This window comes from Agelaius tricolor, unplaced genomic scaffold (assembly GCF_023055355.1).
Source record: "Agelaius tricolor isolate 1412-34295 unplaced genomic scaffold, bAgeTri1.0.p SCAF_7, whole genome shotgun sequence".
Taxonomy (NCBI): Eukaryota; Metazoa; Chordata; class Aves; order Passeriformes; family Icteridae; genus Agelaius; species Agelaius tricolor.
In genome coordinates this window covers 136,520-156,069 of record NW_027269267.1, presented here as the reverse complement: position 1 = coordinate 156,069, position 19,550 = coordinate 136,520, and the positions used below count along the sequence as shown (strand labels likewise).

Sequence of the window (19,550 nt, the reverse complement as noted above, 5' to 3'; positions counted from 1 at the left end):
ATGCTGGGGCCCCACCACCCCACCTCCTTGTCCTAATTCTCACCTGCTGGGATTACAACTGGGATCAGCCCATGATCCCTGTACACCCATCGCTCCCCTAATAAGGTGTGGATGGACCCCAGTGCCCCTCTGCACCTGTGACATCCTAAGAAGACCCAAACCAGACACAACACCCTGCTCCTCCCTGTGTGAGGCCAGGTGCAGAGCCGAGCCGGGCTGGTGGAATGGGTTTATTAATTAATGATTTAGTACAACACAGACCCTCATTATGCCACATGCATTGGGGACCCTGGGGGGGGCGTGACCCACCGTGGGGGCAGCAGTGGGGGCAGGACCCCCAACACCTGGGGTAACTCCGTGCCCTGGAGCGTTGGGTCCGTGGTCCTGCCCCCCGACGCTGCCTCGCCCAGCCAATGCCCCCCCTGCCCTCACCCCGCTCAGGGGGTCTGCGCCCCTCCCCGCCGCTGTTTGAGGGTCCCCAGGAGGGTCTGCACCCCCCGGCGCACGGAGGAGCCCACCCGTCGCGCCACCGAGTCAGCCGGGGGCGCGGGCAGGCAGGAGCTGGAGGCCTGGGGCCGCGCATCCAGGCACTTCTGGTAGCGGAGCTGCAGGCAGGGAGCGAGGGAGCAGCGTCAGCGGGGCCGGGGGCAGCCCAGGGGGGGACAGGGGCGGCACTCACCACACAGGCAGCCTGCAGCGCCTCGCTGAGCCCCGCGGCGTTGGGCTCACACCACACCATGTGGCAGCGGAAGGTGCCGGGGGCGCTGGCCATGATGAAGGCGAAGGCGCGGACGTCGCGTCCCACCCCCATGAAGGACAGGAAGCGCACGCGGCACTCGCACAGCACCGCCTCTGTCTGGGGACACCGGGGACACCACGGTGGGGAGGGGGCCATGGGGACACCCTCAGCAAGGGGACAGGGTCAGCAGGGCACACGGGGTGTCACCCCAGGAAGGGTGGGGAGGTCACTGCGGTACCCTGGGGCTGGGAGGGGATCCCCCGAGACCCCGCGGGATGGAGTGGGATGGGGACACGGTGGAAGGAGCCATGGTGGTACCCAACCCATCCCTGGCACAAGGACGGGTACCGCAGCGACCTCCCCATCTGCAGCCCCTCTGACACATGACAGAGTCACTCAGACCCCATAACAGGGTCACCAGTGAGGGTGGGGGTCAACACATCTCCCCTAGGCCAGGGTGGTGGTCCGAGATGGGGATGGATGCCCCTGGTGATGTGAGGGTGCCAGGGCAGGGGGTCTGAGGGGGGCACCCACCTGGCGGTGAGCAATGGTGAGGGTGGCGGGGGCCACACTGACCACCACGGGGGTGGGCGCAGGGGGCTCCCCTGAGCCAGGGGCCAGCGCCGCCTCCAGCGCCGCGTTGATCACATCCATGCCTGGGGGCACAGGGAGCCTCAGGGCAGCCCTGGGGGTGCCCTCGCCCCACAGCTGCCGAGCATGGGCCAGAGGAGCCCCCCGAGACTCCCCCCTTCCCCTCAAGTCCCCCACTCACCCACTGGCTTGGCCACGGGGACACAGCCCAGGTAACACACGGGGAAGCGCTGAACCACCTCACTCTTGGGGGCTGGGAACTCCACTGCGGGGGAGGCACTGTCAGACACCCCCAGAGCCCCCCAAAACACCCCAGAGCCCCAACATCTGTCCAGAACCCCTGCCCAGCCCTCAGGGCTCACCCAACACCCCCCAAGACCTCTTGGATGCTTGGCACTCCAGTGTGGGGGGGACATGGCAGACCGACCCAGGGCCCTCCAAGACCCCCCAGAGCACCCCCAGAACTCCCAACACCCCCAACTGCACTGCCTTGCTCCTGGGGGCTGGGAGCCCTGCTGTGGTGGGGGACATTGTCAGACACCCCCCAAACCTCCCTAAAAGCCACCCCCCCCTCCCACTGCCCTCCACCCGTGAATGCAACCTCCAGACCCACAAGGCCCCTCCCTGTCCCCGTGCAGGACTCCCCCTTCCTGGTTACCCCCAGAGCCCCCCAGCTCTCTCCCGGGTACCCCCCAGCCCCGTACCCTGCAGGGGAGGCTCCCCCAGCCGGGGGGGCTCTGTCCCCAGGCCGTTGCCTGCTGCCCGGGCACTTCGCCGCTCTGCCGTCAGCTGGGGACAGATGTGACACCACTGTCACCTCCAGGGACCCCCACGGTGACCCACAGTCCCCCAGATGTCACACAAGGGCACCCCCAGCCCTCCTGGCTGTCACACCCTGGGCACCCCAGAGACCCCTGGCCCCGGTGCCCTGTGGCAGGTCTGTGGGGACACGGGGGTGGGCAGGGGTCACCCCTAGGGGCCGGCTGGAGGGGCCTGAGGTCTCACCTGTGTGCAGATGTGCAGACTAGGGCAAGTCCTGGCAGGGTTCTGGGGGTCTCACCTGGGCACAATGTGGTGCAGACCAAGGAAGGGGAATTTGGGGTGGGTTACCTGGGCCTGGGGGCTCCCGGGGGTGTCTCACCTGGGCCCAGACCTGGTGCAGGCCAGGTGGGGGGTTCTCAGGGGCTTTGTGGGGGTCTCATCTAGGCAGAGACGCAGCTCAGGCCAAGGTGGCAGTTTGGGGTGAAGCCCAGAAGAGGGCTGGGGAGGGTTTACCTGGACACAGAACCAGTGCCAGCCGGAGTGGGGGTCTCAGGTGAGGTTTAGGGGGGTCTCACCTGAGCGCAGACCAGGTGCAGGCCATGGGGCAGTGTGAGGGGCAGTGTGGGGGGCTCTGGGGTCTCACCTGAGCGCAGACCCGGTGCAGCCCGGCGGCGATGGCGCTGGCAGGCCCCTCGCAGCGGAACACGTGGCACTTCAGCACCTGCGTCAGGGGGTCCCGGGCCACGTATGCAAAGTCCCTGGGGGAGGGGGGCACACTCAGGACCACCCCGGTGCCCTCCCCAGCCAGCCCGAGCCGGGACTGGGGGCACTGGGGGTCTGGGGGCAGGTTGGAGCCATACCTCTCCCTGTGTCCCCGGCAGCACAGCGGTACAGAGCAGGGTTAGGGGGTGCCGGGGGGGCACGGGGCCCCCTCAGCCCCAGGACCCACCCCACGCTCCGAGGAGCAGATCTGATCCTGCCCCACACACTTCTCTGCTGGGGGGGCTCAGTGCTGGGACCCCATGGCCCCCTCCTGCCCAACCCATGGGACCACATCCACACATGGGACCTCCGAGCCCTGTGCACACGTGAACCCCACAGACCCACACCTCACCCCTGTGGGGAACCCAGCCCATGGCCCCTCCACACCCCGATGCCTCCATACACGGCATTCCAGAGCCCCCACCCCACACTGTGTGGGACCTCCAGGCCCCGTGGGGGTCCCACACACCCAGACCCCCCATCCCTGCACCCCACATGTACAGGATCCCCAGCCCTGGGTACCCTGCAGACACCAGAGCCCCCCGTGTGCCCTCCCCAGTGCAGCACACACACACAGTGTGCCCCGTGTGCCCTCCCCAGTGCAGCACACACACACACAGTGTGCCCCGTGTGCCCTCCCCAGTGCAGCACACACACACACAGTGTGCCCCGTGTGCCCTCCCCAGTGCAGCACACTCACAGGTGTGCCCCCGTGTGCCCAGCCCCACCTGCTGCCGTGCCGCCCCACGCCCCAGACGCGGATGGCGCCCACGGGCTGCGCGTGCAGCAGCGCCCGGTCCTGCGGGTCCACCAGCTTCAGCGTGCGCTCCTCCAGCACCAGCAGCGCCCGCGCCTGGGCACGGCAGCGTCAGGGGGGGCTCAGCTCCCCCAGGTGACGGGGGGGCAGTGGAGAGGGAGTGGGATGGGTGTGGGGGCACAGGGGGTGTGGGGTCACTCACCTCCCCCAGCGGGACAGCACAGAGGGTGTGGGATGGGTGTGGGGGCACAGGGGTCACTCACCTCCCCCCAGGTGCCGGGGAGCAGCACAGAGGGTGTGGGATGGACACAGGGGGTCTGGGGGGTCTGGGGTCACTCACCTCCCCCCAGGTGCCAGGGAACAGCACAGGGTGTGGGATGGACACAGGGGGTCTGGGGTCACTCACCTCCCCCCAGGGGGACAACACAGAGGGTGTGGGGGTACAGGGGGCACAGGGAGGGTCTGGGGTCACTCACCTCCCCCCAGGTGCCGGGGGGGCCCTCGCGGGGCCCCGAGAGCTGCCGGATGCAGGCGCTGACGGCGCTGCTGCTGCGGCCGGGCCCCAGCTCCTCCTCCCGCAGCTGCACCCAGCCCAGGGAGCGCACCGGGAGGCCCTGGGGACAGCGGGAACGGCACTCAGCGGGGATATGTGGGGCTGGGGCTGTGGGGCAGGGATGGTGAGGGGCGAGGGGGCAGCCTCAGCTCCGCAGCAGTAACCCGGCCCCGCACCGCCCCATCTGCGCAGCCCCGGGGCAGGACGGGCCCGCACAGGCCGTGGCCGAGGCCCCTCCCCTGCAGGTGACACCCTGGGGCACCCCTGAGGCGTTGGGTCCCAGCCCCCAGCAGCGGAGCAGACCCCAGGGAAGTGAGGAAGGGGCCCTGCGGGCGGGCAGGGTCAGGAGAGCGGCCCTACCTTGGAGTCCAGCACATCCTCCTCGCCCAGGGCCATGCTGCAAGGGGAAGGTGGGGGCGTCACCGACTGCACCCTGACACTCTGGGGCCTCTCCAGCCCCAAACCCTGCCCGAGAGCCCTCTGGGATCCCCCACATCCCATACCTGGGTCACTGCACCCTGACTATCTCAGACATTCCCCCCCAAACCTCTGCCATGAGATCCTGGGAGTCCCCCAATCCATCCTGAGACCCCATTTCCCTGCCCCACACCTGGGTCCCTGCCCCACACCTGGGTCCCTGCCCCCTCAGCTCCCACTTCACAGGGGACACCCTCTCTCACCTGTCACCCAGAGTCCCACATCCCGACAGGGCCCAGGCACAGCCCTGCCCATGTGTCCCCCCAGTCCCTGTGCCCCCCAGCGCACCCCTCTCCTGGCGATCCTGGGCCTGGTGACAGCATCTCCAGGTCTGACACTCCTGGCTCCTCATCCTCCTCTTCCTCCTCCTCCTCTTCCTCCTCAGCCGTGGGGTCCTAGGGGCAAGGGGGCTCTGTGGGGTTGGGGGGGGCACTGACCCCCCACCCTCTCCCATCCACCAGCTCCTCTCACCTTCCACAAGTCTCCATTATTGAAGGTCTCAGCTGGGGCAAAGCTCGTCCAGGAAAGCTGCAGGGGGCTGGGTCAGGCTGCTGTGTAGGGCAGCCCCCCAGTGCCCCATGGTTCCCCCAGTCACCCCACAGCACACTATGGGAGCCCCATGGTAACCCCAAGAACAACCCATGCCCAGACCACGGGTGCCCTGAGCCCCCCAAAACTACCCCACCATCATCCCCCAGCCACCCCGTGCCCCACAGCCACCCCCATGGCCCCGTAGGGGCTGCCCCACAGCCACCCCCATGGCCCACAGGGACTGCCCCTACAGCCACCCCCATGGCCCCACAGAGGCTGCCCCTACAGCCACCCCCATGGCCCCACAGCCACCTCCCAGTCCAAGCCCAGCCCTCTCGGTCCCGACTCACGGTGGGCCCCTCGGTGGGGGTGCTGCCGTCGGAAGGGGTCTCGTGGGGCCCGCCGGGGGGCTCCCACTGGGTGGTCCCAGTGGGGACATGCCAGTAGTAGGTGCCCGAGGTGTCCTGCACCCGCAGCCAGCCGGGGGGCAGGTCCCCGTGTGCCCCTGCACCACACGGCCACAGCGACTCTGTAGGGCAGGGGCAGAGGGCTCAGCCCGGCCCCGCACAGCCCCCCGTGCCAGGGACATGAGGGCTCCACAGGTACACGGGGACAAAGGAGGGGCATGGAGCTAATGGGGCTGGGGACACAGAACAGTGCCCAGGGGCTGGGGGCCCAGGGACCAGCAATGGCACCCGGGGGGCTGCGAGTGCAGCACTGGGCACACAGCCAGGGACCAGGGGAGATGTGGAGCTGACAGGGGCACAGGGCATAGCAGGAAGGAGCACGGGGCAGCCATCGGGCTCTGCGGGGCAGCCAGAGAGTGTCAGAAGCCTCCATGGGGCAGCTGTGGGACAGCGAGGGCTCACCGTGGGGCTCCGCGGGGCAGCCACAAGTCACGGGAGCTCCGGCAGTGCCCACCTGGCTCATCGGGGGAGCTGCCGGGGCTGCCCTGGCTCAGCGTGGCCCAGCTCGAGTCCTCGTCGCTACCGGGGCCGGGCCCCCCGAAGAGGCGGCTGGCGCTGCGCCCCGGCGGCTCCCGCAGGCCCCGCTCCGCGCCCAGAGCCGGCGGGGACACCCCGGGCCCGTCCTCCTCCTCCTCGTCCTCCTCCTCCTCTTCATCCTCCTCCTCCTCCTCCGAGGCGCCGATCAGCAGGGCCCGCGGGTCGCGGGCAGCGTTCCGGGCATTGCGGGCCCGGACCCCCGGCTCCAGCGCCCCGGGGGAGTCCCCGTGCGCCCCGGGGGAGCGCCCCGGCCCCGGGCCCGGCTCGAGCTCGTTGCGGTTCTGGTCCTGGCCGGCCTTGGCCCAGCCGGCGCCGGGCAGCTCCTCGGCCGGGGCGCCGCCGGGGCCGGTGCGGGGGTCGGGGGCCACGGGCAGCCCCAGGCTCAGCCCCGGGCACCGGTTGTCGTTGGCCAGGTCGCTGCGCTTGCTCAGGGCCCCCGACATGGTGCGAGGACGCAGGGAGCGGCGGGACCCCCGGCGCGGCGGGAGCCCGGCCCGGCCCGGCCGCGGCTGCCGGTGCTGGGGTGGGCGGGCGGGGGGGTCCTACAGCCCCCGGGGCGCCTCCGCGTCCATCGGGCCTGTGGGGAGCGGCGGTAGCACCGGGACCCCCGGCACGGACGCTCCGCGGCCCCGGCTCCTCCCAAGGACTCGGCATCCCCTCGCAGCCCCCTCCCGGGCCGGGCAGTCTTCCCCGGCACTGGCATCCACATCCCCGCATCCCGGGGCACTGGCATCCACATTCTCGCATCCCGGAACACGGGAACCCCCCGGCACCGGCACCCCCTCGGCCCCACATCCCGCACGGCCCCGCGACCCGGCCCTGGCTCCCCCCGCCGTCCCCTCCGCTCCCGCAGCCCCCGAGGTGACCCCGCCGCTCCCCCGGCCCGGGGTCCCTCCGCATCCTCCCCGCGGCCCCGCCAGGGGGATCCCACCGGGAACCCGCACCCACGGCCCCCTCCGCTGCCCCGGCCCGGCCCTCGGGGGTGTGCGTAAGGCCCGGCCCCCCGGCCCCACCCGTGCCCAGCCCAGCGGGGCCGCCCGTGCTCCCTCCCCCGTTCTCTGCCCGCTGCCGGTACCTGCGGCGGCTCCGCTGCCGGGGGTCGCGGGGGAGGGTGGGGGGCTCGGGGCCGCGTCACTTCCGCTTCCGGCCGGCGGAGGGACAGCGCCGCCTCCGGTACCGGTACCGGCACCAGCACCGGCACCGGCCGGGACTACCGGCACCCGCCGGGCCCTCCCCGGCACCGGCGGGACCACCGGCACCTCTCCGGTACCGCCGGCCCCTCTCCGGACCCTCCCCGGCACGCACCACCGAAGACCCCCGAGTACCCGCCGGGAGCGGGAGCTCCAGGCCTTGCCGGCGGCGGGCAGCTCGATCCGGCCCTGTGCGACAGCGGGACCTGGGCGGAACGGGGGACCTTCCCCCCGGCGACACTCCCGGGCCGGTGACCCCGACACTGCCTATGCCCGCCCCATTGTTCCGGTGCCACGGACCCGTTCAGCCCAGCTGAGCCCCCCGTTACCCCTAGCGGCATCCCGCAAGGCACCGGCACCGCCGGTTTCCACCCCGCTGCCCCCACACCGGGACGGGGCCGGGGCAGCACCGGGACTCCCTGCGGCTGCTGTGCCCCCGGAACCCCCCAACCCCGGCTGGACCGGGAGGCTCCCGGCTCTTACCAGCCCCGGAGGGGCAGCACCGGGGGTCCGGCCAGGAGCAGCGACGGTGACACGGGGTGTGGGGACCGGTCTGATCCCGCACAGGATCGCAGCCACTCCGTTTGGTGAGACCGCCAAGGCTGAGTCCAGCCTGTGACTGATCCCCACCTTGTCTCCAGCCCAGAGCTCCGAGTGCCACCTCCTGCTTTTCCTTGGACGTGGGATGGGCACTCCAGACCTCCCTGGACAGCCCCTTCCAGCACGGGGCAGCCCTTTCCATGAAGAAATTCCTCCTGATGTCCAACCTGAACCTCCCCAAGCACCGCTTGTGGCCGTTTCCTCTGCTCCTGTCACTTGTTTCCTGGAAAGGTCCCCCCTGAGCCTCCTTTGCTCCAGGCTCAGCCCCTTCCCAGCTCCCTCAGGGATTGTCCAGCCCCTTCCCAGCTCCATTCCCTGCCGTGGACACGCTCCAGCCCCTCCAGGGCTCTCCTGCAGGACCAGAACTGGACACAGCCCTCGAGGTGTCACACAGTGCCAGCACAGGGGACAATCCCTGCCATGGGGGACAATCCCTGCCCTGGGGCTATGCCCACACTGGGTCTGTGCCGACTCTGGGGCTGGCACAGACCTGGTGCCATCAGGCCCTTGCCCATCTGGGCACACCTGGGCTCACATCCAGTCCCTGTGCCCAGCACCCCCAGGGCCGTTTGCAGCCCCCTGCCCCTCTGCCCAGCCTGGGGTGTCGCAGGGGTTTTGGTGACCCGAGCAGAAGCCCCAGCACTTGCCCTTGTTGACCCTCACACCGCTGGCCTTGGCTCATTAGTCCAGCCTGGCCAGACCCCTCTGGGATCCTTCCTGCCCTCGGCAGAGCCACATTCCAACCAGCCGTGTGTGGTCCATGGACTCCACGCTCCATCCAGGTCACTGACAGCTCTGGGACAGCACCGCCCCAGCACTGAGCCCTGGGGAGCCCAGCAGTGCCTGGCCCCCAGTGTGGCCCCATTCCCACCCCTCCCTGGGGCTGGCCCTCAGCCAGGTGCTCCCAACAAGGAGCACCTGTCCCAGCCAGGCTGCAGGTGCTCCGTGGGATGCCAGGGAGACAGAGATGGTGCCAAAGGCTTTGCTGAGCTTCAGGCAGGCACACCCACACCTGTCCCACAGGTCACCCTGTCCCAGCAGGACCTGCCTTTCCCAGCCCCCAGCTGGATCTGATCCCCTGGCTGTCCTGTCCATGCTGTGGGACCCACAGGTGATCTGTTCTGGGAGCTTCCCAGCATCAGGACCAGGAACAGGGACTTCCCTGGATCCTCCCTCCAGCCCTGCTTGGGAACAGGGTCACAGACACCCCTGGGGCTGGTGGGGGTGATGAGCAGGGTCTGGTGAGCTCTGCTGCCATCCAGGATCCCCCAGGGATGGCCAGAGTCAGTGAGGACCGGGCGGAGCAGCCCCGTGACCCCTCCACAGCCCCTGTGGTATCCCTAGGGGTCTACTGGGGTCTGAGCAGCTCAGCAGGTCACTGACCACTTTCTCCTGGGTACACGGACCAGTATGGACCAGTTCCTACTCCTAGTACAGCCCAGTCTGACCCAGTCTCCATGCCAGTACAGCCCAGTCTGACCCAGTATAAATACAGACCAGTCCAGCCCAAACCCTGCTGCCAGCACAGACCACTCTGACCCAATACAGACCAGTCTAACCCTGTCCCCACTCCCAGTGTGTCCCTGTCCCTGCAGATGGGTCAGTGCTGGCAGAATGCCCAGGCCAGGCAGGCGCCCACGGTGCCACTGAGATCCAGGCACGGCTCCTGTCCCTGCTGGCCTGGCACTGTCTGGGGCTGTCCAGTGCAGCTGGGGGGGCCCACAGGCCACGGGGGCTGCAGGGCAGGGTGTGTGAAGGACAGCCAGGGCTACGGGGCAGCACGGGCCGGGGTACTTCCAGAATACTTTATTTTGTACATACAGTTTTGTCAGCGTGCGGCAGCTGCCCCACAGCCCCTGGAGCCCCCCAGAGCTGTGGAGCAGCAGTGCAGTGGGGCAGCAGGCACACACAGTCACCCCACAGCTGGGGAGGGGAGCTGGGAGCTGGGGGGCAGCCCTCAAGGGGCGTGGGGCTCTGGACTGGCCACCCCCAGCCCCCCACAAGCCCTTCCAGCGGCTCCCCCTGCCCCTCAGTCCCCCCACACCTCGGGAACCCTGTCAGCAGGGGCAGTGAGATGCTGGCCCTGCCGTGGGTGAGGGGCCAGACCGTGACCCCCAGGCAGCCCCCACCCCACGGGACCCATCCTCACCCCCCCAGGCCCGGCTGCCCCCTGGGATAAAGTGCACATGAAGCCAGGATGGCGCTTGGGGGGCAGGCGAGGCCGCGGGGCAGCCATGCCCCCGGTGCAGCTGCAGGCTCCTGCTGCCGTGCCCGGTGCCGTGCCCGGTGCCCTGGCCGTCACTGCAGGTAGCGATAGGCCTTGAAGCAGTGGTTGCCCGAGTCAGCCACGACCACGTGGCCATCGGAGGTGAGGGCCAGCCCCTGCGGGCCGTACAGCGGGTCAGCCGCCGTGTTGATGTAGGACAGGAACGAGCCCGCGCTGTCAAACACCTGCAGGAGTGCACAGTGCTGTGCCCCACAGCCCAGGGACACCCAGCCCCAGGGACCCCCAATGGCCCCATGGCCCAGGGACACCCAGCCCTGACAGCCCCCAGACCTGCGGGATGCACTCCCTGTGGGGGCACGTGGTCAAGATCCCCCCCTGGGTCTATTCCAGTTAACCCAAGACGCTCCCAGTTGTTCCCAGATGACCCCAGACCGCTTCCCAGTCCATCCCAGTTGCTCTTGGTGCAAAACTCTTCCCAGTTCTTCCCAGTTGCCCCTGGGCCCCCACGGACCATTCCCAGTTGACCAGAGACCCTCCTCTGCTGCTCCCATTTGTCTGACCCCTCCCATCTGACTGCAGACCCTGCACAGATTCTTCCCCACTGACCCAAGATCCTCTCCAGTCTCTCTCACTCAAACACAGTTGTGTCCTGGTTCCCTGCAGGTGCCCTCAGCACACACGTGGGATGGGGAGGGGGCAGTGCTGAGCCCCCTTGGGCTGCACTGGGGGGATGCGTGCAGGTACAGGTCTGCAGGTACAGGTGTCAGTGCAGGCACAGGTGTGCAGGCATGCAGGCACAGCTGTCTGTGCAGGTACAGGTGTGCAGGCACAGGTGTCCATGTAGGCACAGGTGTCTGTGCAGGCACAGGATTCCGTATGTCCGTGCAGGCACAGGTGTCTGTGTGTCTGTGCCAGTACAGGTGTCCATGTGGGCACAGGTGTGTGTGTCCATGCAGGCACAGGTGTCCGTGTGTCCATGCCAGCACACGTGTCCATGTGTCCGTGCAGGCACAGGTGTGTGTGTGTGTGTATGTCCGTGTGTCTGTGCGGGCACAGGTGTCCGTGTGTCCATGCGGGCACAGGTGTCCGTGTGTCCATGCAGGCACAGCTGTCTGTGTGTCCATGCAGGCACAGGTGTCCGTGTGTCCGTGCCAGCACAGGCGTCTGTGCAGGCACAGGTGTGTGTGTGTGTGTATGTCCATGTGTCCGTGCAGGCACAGGTGTGCGTGTGTCCATGCAGGCACAGGTGTCCGTGTGTCCATGCCAGCACAGGTGTCCATGTGTCCGTGCAGGCACAGGTGTGTGTGTGTGTGTGTGTCCGTGCAAGCACAGGTGTCCGTGTGTCCATGCAGGCACAGCTGTCTGTGTGTCCGTGCGGGCACAGCTGTCCGTGTGTCCATGCCAGCACAGGCGTCCCTGTGGGCACAGGTGTGGTACCTGGATGCGGCTGTTGCCCCAGTCAGCCACGATGATGTTGCCGTTGCTGTCCACAGCCACCCCCGTGGGTGCGTTGAACTGCCCGTTGCCCTCGCCATGCGAGCCGAACTTGAACAGGAACTCACCCTCGGCATTGTACACCTGGTGGGCACAGGGGTGTCACTGCAGCCCCCAGCCCGCCCTCAGAGCACCAGGGGGCTCTCAGCACTGCCTGTGCCTGCACTCACCTTCACAGAGTGGTTGTGGAAGTCTGTCACCACGATCTCATTCTTGTTGTTGACAGCCACAAAATGGGGTCCTGAGGAGACAAAGGGGGCTCAGGCCGAGAGGGGCACAGGGAACTCATCCCCAGGACCGGGGGGCTCGGCCCTGAGGGGAATGGGGAGTTCAGCCCTGGCTCCATTCTATGGCAGGACCAGAATGGACCCAGAGCCCTGAGGCATGGACAGAGCCCAGAACTCAGAGCCCCCAGGATGGAGTCACTGCCAGAACCTGAGCCCAGGGCCGCAACCCAGAACTGAACCCAGAACCCAGACCCACAATCTGTACCCAGAACTAAACCCAGTGCCCCAGTCTAGGACACACAGCTCAGAACCCAGACCCAACCCAGAACCAAACCCTGAACTCAGAGCCTGGGATCTCAGTCCTGAACCAGAGCCCAGAGATAGAACCTGGAACTGGATCATCACCCCAGAGCCCTGAACCTGGTGCTGGACCTAGAACCAGATCCTGGCTCCCTGTCCAGCCCCAGAACTCAAACCAGAGCTCAGAACAAGTCCTGAGCCCAGAACCTGAACCCACAGCCCAGAGCTGGATGCAGAAAGCAAGTCTAGAACTGCAGCCTGGACCTGTGCCCCAGGCTCAGGCCATTCTTGGGGTCCCAGTGCCACCAGCTGCCCCAGCAATGTGGGGCACACGGTCCTGCCTGCCCTGGGCTCCCAGCTGGGGGGTCCCAGGGCAGGTACCTGCGAACTGGCGCTCGGCGGTGCCGCGGGAGCCAAACCGTGCCACCAGCTTGCCGTTGGGCTGGAAGATGAAGACGCAGCAAGCCTTGTTGTCCACCACGATGATGTGCCCGTTTTTGTCCACAGCGACACCCTTGGGGCCCATCAGCCGCCCCGCACCCAGCTTTGTCTGGGGGGGACAGGCAGTGAGGCTGGGAGCTGCCATGGACCCCCAGCTCATGGCTCCCCCTCAGAGCCCTGCTTTGCCTCACCTTGAACTTGCCCTCAGGTGAGAACACGCTGACCCAGCGGTTGTCGTAGTCGGCCACGATGATGTCACCGTTGGTGTCCACTGAGACCCCTGTGGGGCGCTGGAGCTGCCCTGGGGAACGGCCCCGCACCCCGAAACGCAGCCGGAACTGCCCCTCGTTACTGAACACCTGCAAGGGCAGCAGGGTCAGGGGAACCAGGGCAACACTCCCCACCCTGAAATGCAGCCAGAACTGCCCCCCATTGGAGAACCACTGTGGGGGCCAGGGGGGAGCAGGGGGAGTCAGTGGGGGTCTGGGACACTTCAGGGATCCAGGAAAGGTACTGTACCTGCACACATTGGTTACTGCTGATGGGGTCAGTGGGGTCATGGGGGTTCAGGGTTACCCGGGGGGGGTCAGCGGGGGTCCCAGGGGTCCATACCTGCATGCACTGATTGTTGCTGTCGGGGTCAGTGGGGGTCAACAAGAGTCAGTGGGGGTCCTGGGGGGGTTTGGAGGTCCCAAGGGTGTTCATACCTGCACGCACTGGTTGTTGCTGTCAGCCACAACGATGCGGCCAGCGCTGGATGTGGAGATCCCCTGCAGGTTGGTGAACTCGCCCTTCTCCCGGCCACGGCTGCCTGCAGGCACCAGTCAGGGGGACACATGGGGCCCCAGGAAACCACTCACCACCCCGGTAAACCCCTGCCACGCCCTGGGGCCCTCCACCACCACCCCAGAGAGCCATGAGGAGCCCAGGGAGACCCCACCATCCTGGGGAGCCCCCACCATCCCAAGACACCCCCCTGCCCCCCACTCACCGACGCGAAAGATGAGCTCGTCCTCGATGGGGTTCTCCTTGCGCTTGGCGCTGCCGTACATGCTGGCAGGGCGGCGCAGGGCCTTCTGCCGCACGTGCCCCCCGCCCGGGGACTTGACGCGGCGCTTGGCCTCCTCGGGGGACGGGGGCACGTCGCTGGGGCGCAGGGCGCGCGCGCGGAACGGGGAGCCGCGCACAGGCTGCCCGTAGAGCAGGATGGACAGCACGAAGTCACCCTCGTTGCGCGGGGTGTACACCAGCTCATAGGTGCCGTTGCGGTTGTCCTGCACCTCGGCCTCGGCCGCGGCACCATCGGGGCCCGTCACGGCGAAGCGCAGGCGGGCGCCGCCGCTGCGCACCAGCGCCCCGTCCTTGTCCTTGGTGGTGACGCTGAGCGAGCAGGGCTGCCCCACCACAGCCTGGCGCAGCCCCTCACCCGTGGCCACCGTGGTGTGCGCCGTGGCGCTGGTGGTCAGCAGCGCGCCCAGGTTCTGGATGGAGCGGCGCAGCCCCTCAGGCTCGGCGTGGAACTCAAGCTGCGCGTTCTCGTGCGGGTGCTCGGGGAAGGGCCGCGCCGCCAGCTCCCGCAGCCGCTCGCCCATCTGCTTCTGCACCAGCAGCACCTCCGTGGCCGAGCCGTGGTGCAGCGCCTGCTCCGTGAACGCGCAGCTGCTCAGGATGCTCTCCTGGCCCTGCCGCAGCACCTCCAGCTGCGCCTCCAGCACCTGCGTGACCAGGACATCATCACCTGTGGCACCAGGTGGGACCCCAGTGCAACACCCACACTTGAACCACAGGACATCACCTGTGGCACCAGGTGGGACCCCGGTGCCAACACCCACACCTGAGCCACATCCTGGCCCTGCCAGGACCTCCAGCCGCCCCTCCGCGCATCCTGTGGGGATGGCACGTCTCTGTGGTGTTCGTGTAGGACCCCCACACCCAGCACCCCTAACCAAGGCTCCGCATGCTCCCCCACCTGCACCGCAGCCATGGCCACAACCCCAGTGCTGGTGCTGCACTGGGACCCCAACTGTTGCACCGGCTGGGCCACCGGCAGTGGGGCATGGCTGGGGTACCCACACACCCTCCCAGGAAGGGCTGGTGAAGGGCACAGAGCCCCTGGTGTGTTACCTGCTGCTTGGCAGCACAGGTGGCCTCCAGGTCGCGCAGCAGCACCTCCCGCCGCTGCCGCAGCGCTGCCTCCAGCTCCTCGAAGCTGCTCCCGATCTCCGCCTCAGCCTCAGCCCGGCGCTGCCCCAGCTGCCGGCTGATCTCGGCTACCAGCCCCACAGCTGCCGCCAGCTGCGGGAGCCTGGGGAGACACAGGGACCCCCTGAAGTCCCAAACCCCCACCAACCCCACCTGAACCCTGAAATCCCCCACAGCACCCTCATCCAGCTGTGGTACTCTGCAGAAGGAGAACACGGGCACTCCCTGAACCCTCAAACCCCACAGTACCCACGACACTCTCAGCCTCTCCTCCCTCTGTACCGTGTGTGGGTGGCATCAAGCTGGCACTGATCCCAGAGGGAGTGGGGCCCTGGGACCCCCAGCACCCCCTGCCCCCGTACCTGGCACGCACGGCGTCCAGCTGGTGCTGCAGGGCTGCCTTGTGCTGCTCCAGCACGTCGCGCAGCGGCACGGTGCGGTGGTCCCGGTGCTCCCGCCGCTCCCCCTCCGTGCACTCCCGGCACATGGCCGTCTCGCAGGGCTCGCAGTAGAACTCCATCACCTGCCACACCTGCGCTCACCTGCTGCCCCACACCTCAGCCCAAGGACCCTGCAGCCTGCCCCAAATCACCTCCTGAGCCCACACAGCCTCCCCCACACTCCCGGGACCACTGCAGCCTCCCCAGACCCTCTCTGGACCCTTTCTCCAAGGCCTGCAGCCCCCCCGAGCCCCCTTGACCCTCACAGACCTTCCACATCCTCACAGACCTCCTTAGCCTTCCTTCCCCAGATCCCAGCCCTCCTAGAGCCTTTCCAGCTCCTGCAGGTCCCCAGTGCCCCTGAGTCACATCAGCCCTTGGGACCTCCCCAGGCCCCCCAGACACCTGCAGCCCCCCAGGTCCCTGCAGCCCCCCCAGCCCCCTCGAGCCCCCAGCACAGCCCCCCAGCCCCTGGCCAGCGCCTGGCCCCACCTTTCCCTCGTGGTTGGGGCAGCAGAGCGGCTGCCCGGTGGCGGCGCCCAGGGGGGGCAGGGGCGCAGGGGGGGCCCCGCGGGGGTCGGGGTCCCGCTGCAGCACCTCCATCAGGTTGGTGATGAAGAAGTTGTTGGGCAGCGCCGGGACACCCCGCTCGGGCAGAATCGAGGTCTGGCGGCACACGGGGCACGACAGGGACAGGCTCTGGGCCGGAATGTAGTTCTGCAGACACCTGGGGTCACAGGGGTCAGGGGGTCACAGGGGTCACAGGGGTCAGGGGTCACACGGGCATGGCAGGGACAGACTGGGCCAGGACATGAAGGGGCAGGGACAGGAGTGGGGGCACAGGGGGCACGTGGGTCCAGATATAGGGACAACAGGGGGACAGATGAGGGGATGGGTGGGGGGACAGGGCCTGCTGGGGTGGGGGATGGGGCATGGCTGTGGGGGCAGAACAGGGGGATGAAGAGACAGACGGATGGACAGGGAGACAGGGGAACGGACGGACAGGTTGATGGGGGGACAGAAGGGTGAATGTGCCACCTAGGGTTGGGGGCAGGTAGAGAGAGTGGGATGGACACATGAACACGAGGGTCAGGGTGCAGGACAAGGGCACGTGGATAGGCCTGGGGACAGATGGGTGGACAGGGGGGCTGAACACACTGACAGTGGGACAGGAGCAGCAGGATGGACAGACAGGGCAATGAGGAACACAGGGAGAGGGGGGCAGCGAGACAGACCCAAAGGGTTGGGGTGCAGGCAGAGAGAAGGGGGAGGGATGGACACACAGACATGGGGGCTGCGTGGTGGAGCACCTGGGGGTGAGAACAGGGTGGGAGGGACAGACAAACCAGGGGACAGATGGACAAGATGGCAGGGCTGCAGTGTCACACTGGGGTGCAGGAGGAGGACAGACGGACAGTCACATGGGGGGGCTGCACAGTGTCACATGAGGATGGGAGACACAGATGGACAGACAGACTGGAGGGCTGTGTGGTGTCACACCAGGTGGGGGAGTGGCAGGGGAGCAGGCAGTCAGACAAATGGACAGGATGGACAAGGGGTAGCAGTGCCAGTGCCCCTGGGGAGATGATGGATGGATGGATGGATGGATGGATGGATGGATGGATGGATGGATGGATGGATGGATGGAGTAGGACCAGAGGGCTCTGGGAGCACAGAGAGAGGGGGACATCAGCAACAAGACCCCCCCACTTGGGGACCCAGCCAGGGTGCCCCCAGCACCCACACTCAGGGGGCTCAGGGGCTGTGCAGCCCTCCCAGAGAAGAGGGGTGTGGAGGGCAGGGGGTCCCAGCCCCACTGTGTGCCATGGATGCAGGGGGGTCCCAGTCCCCACCTCTGGGGGCACAGGAGGCCTGACTCCATCTCTCATTGGGAGGGCAGGGAGTGCAGGAGGGCCTGGCTCACACCAGTGGGGCTCAGGGGGGTTCTGCTCACACTGAGGGTTTAGGGGGTGCAGTGGGGCACATGGGGGTGCAGGCTCAGGGACACAGGGGGTGCAGCAAGGCAGAGGGGGCTGGGTGTACTGGGGGGCAGAGGGATAGGTGCTGGAGGGGCAGAGCAGTTGGGGGTGCAGGGGGGCAGTAAGGACATGGGGAGTGCATTTGGAGGGTGGCAGTGGCAGGGCTGCAGTCAGGGCTCAGGGGGTGCAGGGGGCCCAGGGCACGGTGGGGATGTGCTGGGGATGGATGCTGGTGGGGTGCAGAGGGCACGGGAGGGGTGTAGGGGTGCCCAGAGACACAGTGGGGATGGAGAGTGGGTGCCAGGCACAGAGGGTGCAGTGCACCGGGGGTGCAGTGGGGGGCAGGGAGGAAGTGTAATGAGGGGTCCCACCTCTCACAGGAGGTGTGCAGGCAGGGATTGGGTTCAGGGGGTGCAGGGGGGGCTCAGGAGGGGTTCAGGAGGTCCCATCTCTCACAGAAAGCGTGCAAGCAGGGATGGGGTTTGGGAGGATGCAGGGGGCTCAGGTGGGTTCGGGAGGTCCCACCTCTCGCAGAAGGTGTGCAGGCAGGGCAGCACCTTGGGGTTGCAGTAGCGGTCGAGGCAGATGCTGCAGATCAGGAACTGCTGGTCAATCTGCCGCACCACCGGGCTGGCGGGCTCATGGCGGGCCATGGTGGCTCCTCAGCCTGGCGGGCACACCACAGTGAGGGGCACGCACCCTGCAGCACCCCACGGCGCTGCCGGCACCCCACGGCCGCTCCCAGCCCCAACCACGGCGCCACGCAGCGCCCACCCGCCCCAAAGGCTCGGGGTGGGTCATGGCAGACCCTCAGCCCGAGAGTGGGGGGAATTTAAGTGCTGGGGAGGCACTGCATGGCACCCTGCAGCCCACCACTGAACCCACCGTGCTCCGCAGCCCCCTGCCCACCCCACAGCCCCACAGAAGGCCATAACAGACACTCACCCCGTAGCATGAAGGCTCAGCACCCCGGGGCACCCACCCCAAGGCATCCCGCAGTCCCTGGCCCCACAGACACCTTGTGGGGCACACACGGGGACGCCCCCTGACCCCACCGTGCCCATGGCCCCCACAGCCTCACACAGCACCGTGTCCCCGGCACTGCCCTGCCCCTCCTGCCCCTCGGAACGCACTGACCCCACAGCCCCTCTCCTTGGCCCCATGGCACCATCCATGGTGAGGAATCGCCACAGGGCACCCACAGCAGCGCCCTCCCGCCCCAGGGGCACACCCCACCGCCGCCGCCGCCGCCGCCTCCTGAGCCCCCCGGCACCGAGCCCAGCCCCGGTCCCGTGCGACACCCCTCACCCCCCTGTCCCCGGCGCCGCACTGACCCCGCAGCCCCGTGCCCACCGCCGCTGTCCCCTGCCCCGGCCCCGGCCCCGGCCCCGGCCCCGCTCACGGCGCTGCGGCGGCTCCGCGCTCCAGGCCGCGGCCCCGCCCCGGCCGCCATTGTGCGGCACCGCCCCCCCCGCGGCACCGGGGCACGGCGGGGCCCGGGGGTCCCACGGCCCGCGGGGCCCGGGGGGCGCTGCCCGCGGCCATCCCGCCCCCCCCCCCCCCCCCCCGCCCCTCATACCCCTCCCCGCGGTGCCCCCCCCGCCCGGTGCCCGGTGCCGGGGCCGCCCCCGCTCACCCCCGCACTCACCCCCCCCGCAGCCCCCTCCTCGCTCCCGCGCGCGCCGCGGGACCCCACGGCGCATCCTCGGCCCCGGCCCGGGATGCGACAGGGAGGCGGCCGGGCCGGGCGGCACCAACCGCGCTCCGCAGGGGGAGGCGGGACGCGCCACCGCCTCCCAGTCCCACGGAACCCGCCCCCGAGGACACCCCACGCGCGGTGCCGAGGCGCCGCCGCAGGACGCGCTGCCGCCCCCGGCTGGGGCGCTCGTGGGGAGGGTGCGGCGGGAAAGTGCGCAAAGTGACCCCTCGGCCCCCCCTCCAGCGGCAGTGGTCTCGCCCTGGGCTGTGGCTCTGCAGCTGGGGGGGGCTCCGCGCATCCAGGGGTACCCGGCTGTTGCCACGGCAACCACATCCCGACCCCGAATTTGGGGGGGATGACCCCAAATTGGAGGGGGAGCAGGGCTGGGGAATGTGGGCACACACTGGTGGGTGGGGGCATGGCGCGGCGGGGGGTTACCGAGCGTGGGGTGACGGGTGGAATAAATTGGGAAGTAGGAAGAATATAAAAGGGGGAATAAAGGGAAGGTCAAGGCGAACAGGTGGGTATAAAGGGCGGCGAGGGGGATGCACAGGTAAAAAGAGGTGTAACATAGC

The 19,550-nt window shown here is 68.5% G+C and overlaps 2 protein-coding genes across 3 annotated transcripts; both read right to left on the bottom strand.

Moving 5' to 3' along the window:
- Positions 1-217: 217 nt before the first annotated feature.
- APBB1 (amyloid beta precursor protein binding family B member 1) lies at positions 218-7,409 on the bottom strand. Its single transcript, XM_071429994.1, has 14 exons — positions 7,252-7,409; positions 6,094-6,753; positions 5,523-5,701; positions 5,113-5,169; positions 4,930-5,036; positions 4,525-4,561; positions 4,088-4,225; positions 3,583-3,707; positions 2,736-2,850; positions 2,035-2,119; positions 1,512-1,595; positions 1,274-1,395; positions 680-856; positions 218-605 (listed from the first exon to the last, which is right to left on the bottom strand). Exons 2-14 carry the CDS (start codon positions 6,617-6,619, stop codon positions 438-440), a joined length of 1,920 nt encoding a protein of 639 aa, XP_071286095.1. The 5' UTR covers positions 6,620-6,753; positions 7,252-7,409; the 3' UTR covers positions 218-437.
- Positions 7,410-9,757: 2,348 nt separating this feature from the next.
- TRIM3 (tripartite motif containing 3) lies at positions 9,758-19,080 on the bottom strand. 2 transcript variants are annotated; one of them, XM_071429992.1, is made up of 12 exons: positions 18,925-19,080; positions 17,802-17,943; positions 15,790-16,024; positions 15,220-15,380; positions 14,780-14,960; positions 13,647-14,370; positions 13,363-13,466; positions 12,847-13,014; positions 12,596-12,764; positions 11,858-11,928; positions 11,631-11,771; positions 9,758-10,417 (listed from the first exon to the last, which is right to left on the bottom strand). In XM_071429992.1, the coding sequence occupies exons 2-12, from the start codon at positions 17,927-17,929 to the stop codon at positions 10,265-10,267; spliced, it is 2,235 nt and encodes a 744-aa protein (XP_071286093.1). In that variant the 5' UTR covers positions 17,930-17,943; positions 18,925-19,080; the 3' UTR covers positions 9,758-10,264. The 2 variants fall into 2 exon arrangements, with proteins under 2 accessions (XP_071286093.1, XP_071286094.1); XM_071429993.1 differs by lacking the exon at positions 18,925-19,080 and adding an exon at positions 18,679-18,701.
- Positions 19,081-19,550: the final 470 nt, after the last annotated feature.

Bases quoted from the DNA above. Each gene is read 5' to 3' on its own strand.
- APBB1 (XM_071429994.1), bottom strand. From the start codon at position 6,619: ATGTCGGGGGCCCTGAGCAAGCGCAGCGACCTGGCCAACGACAACCGG. The intron at 5,702-6,093 runs GTGGGCACTGCC...CCTGCCCTACAG, and splicing joins CAGCTCCCCCGATGAGCCAG to AGTCGCTGTGGCCGTGTGGT. The intron at 1,396-1,511 runs GTGAGTGGGGGA...CTGTGCCCCCAG, and splicing joins CCCCGTGGCCAAGCCAGTGG to GCATGGATGTGATCAACGCG.
- TRIM3 (XM_071429992.1), bottom strand. From the start codon at position 17,929: ATGGCCCGCCATGAGCCCGCCAGCCCGGTGGTGCGGCAGATTGACCAG. The intron at 14,961-15,219 runs GTACGGGGGCAG...GTGTCTCCCCAG, and splicing joins CTGGACGCCGTGCGTGCCAG to GCTCCCGCAGCTGGCGGCAG. The intron at 10,418-11,630 runs GTACCACACCTG...GCACTCCTGCAG, and splicing joins GGGGCAACAGCCGCATCCAG to GTGTTTGACAGCGCGGGCTC.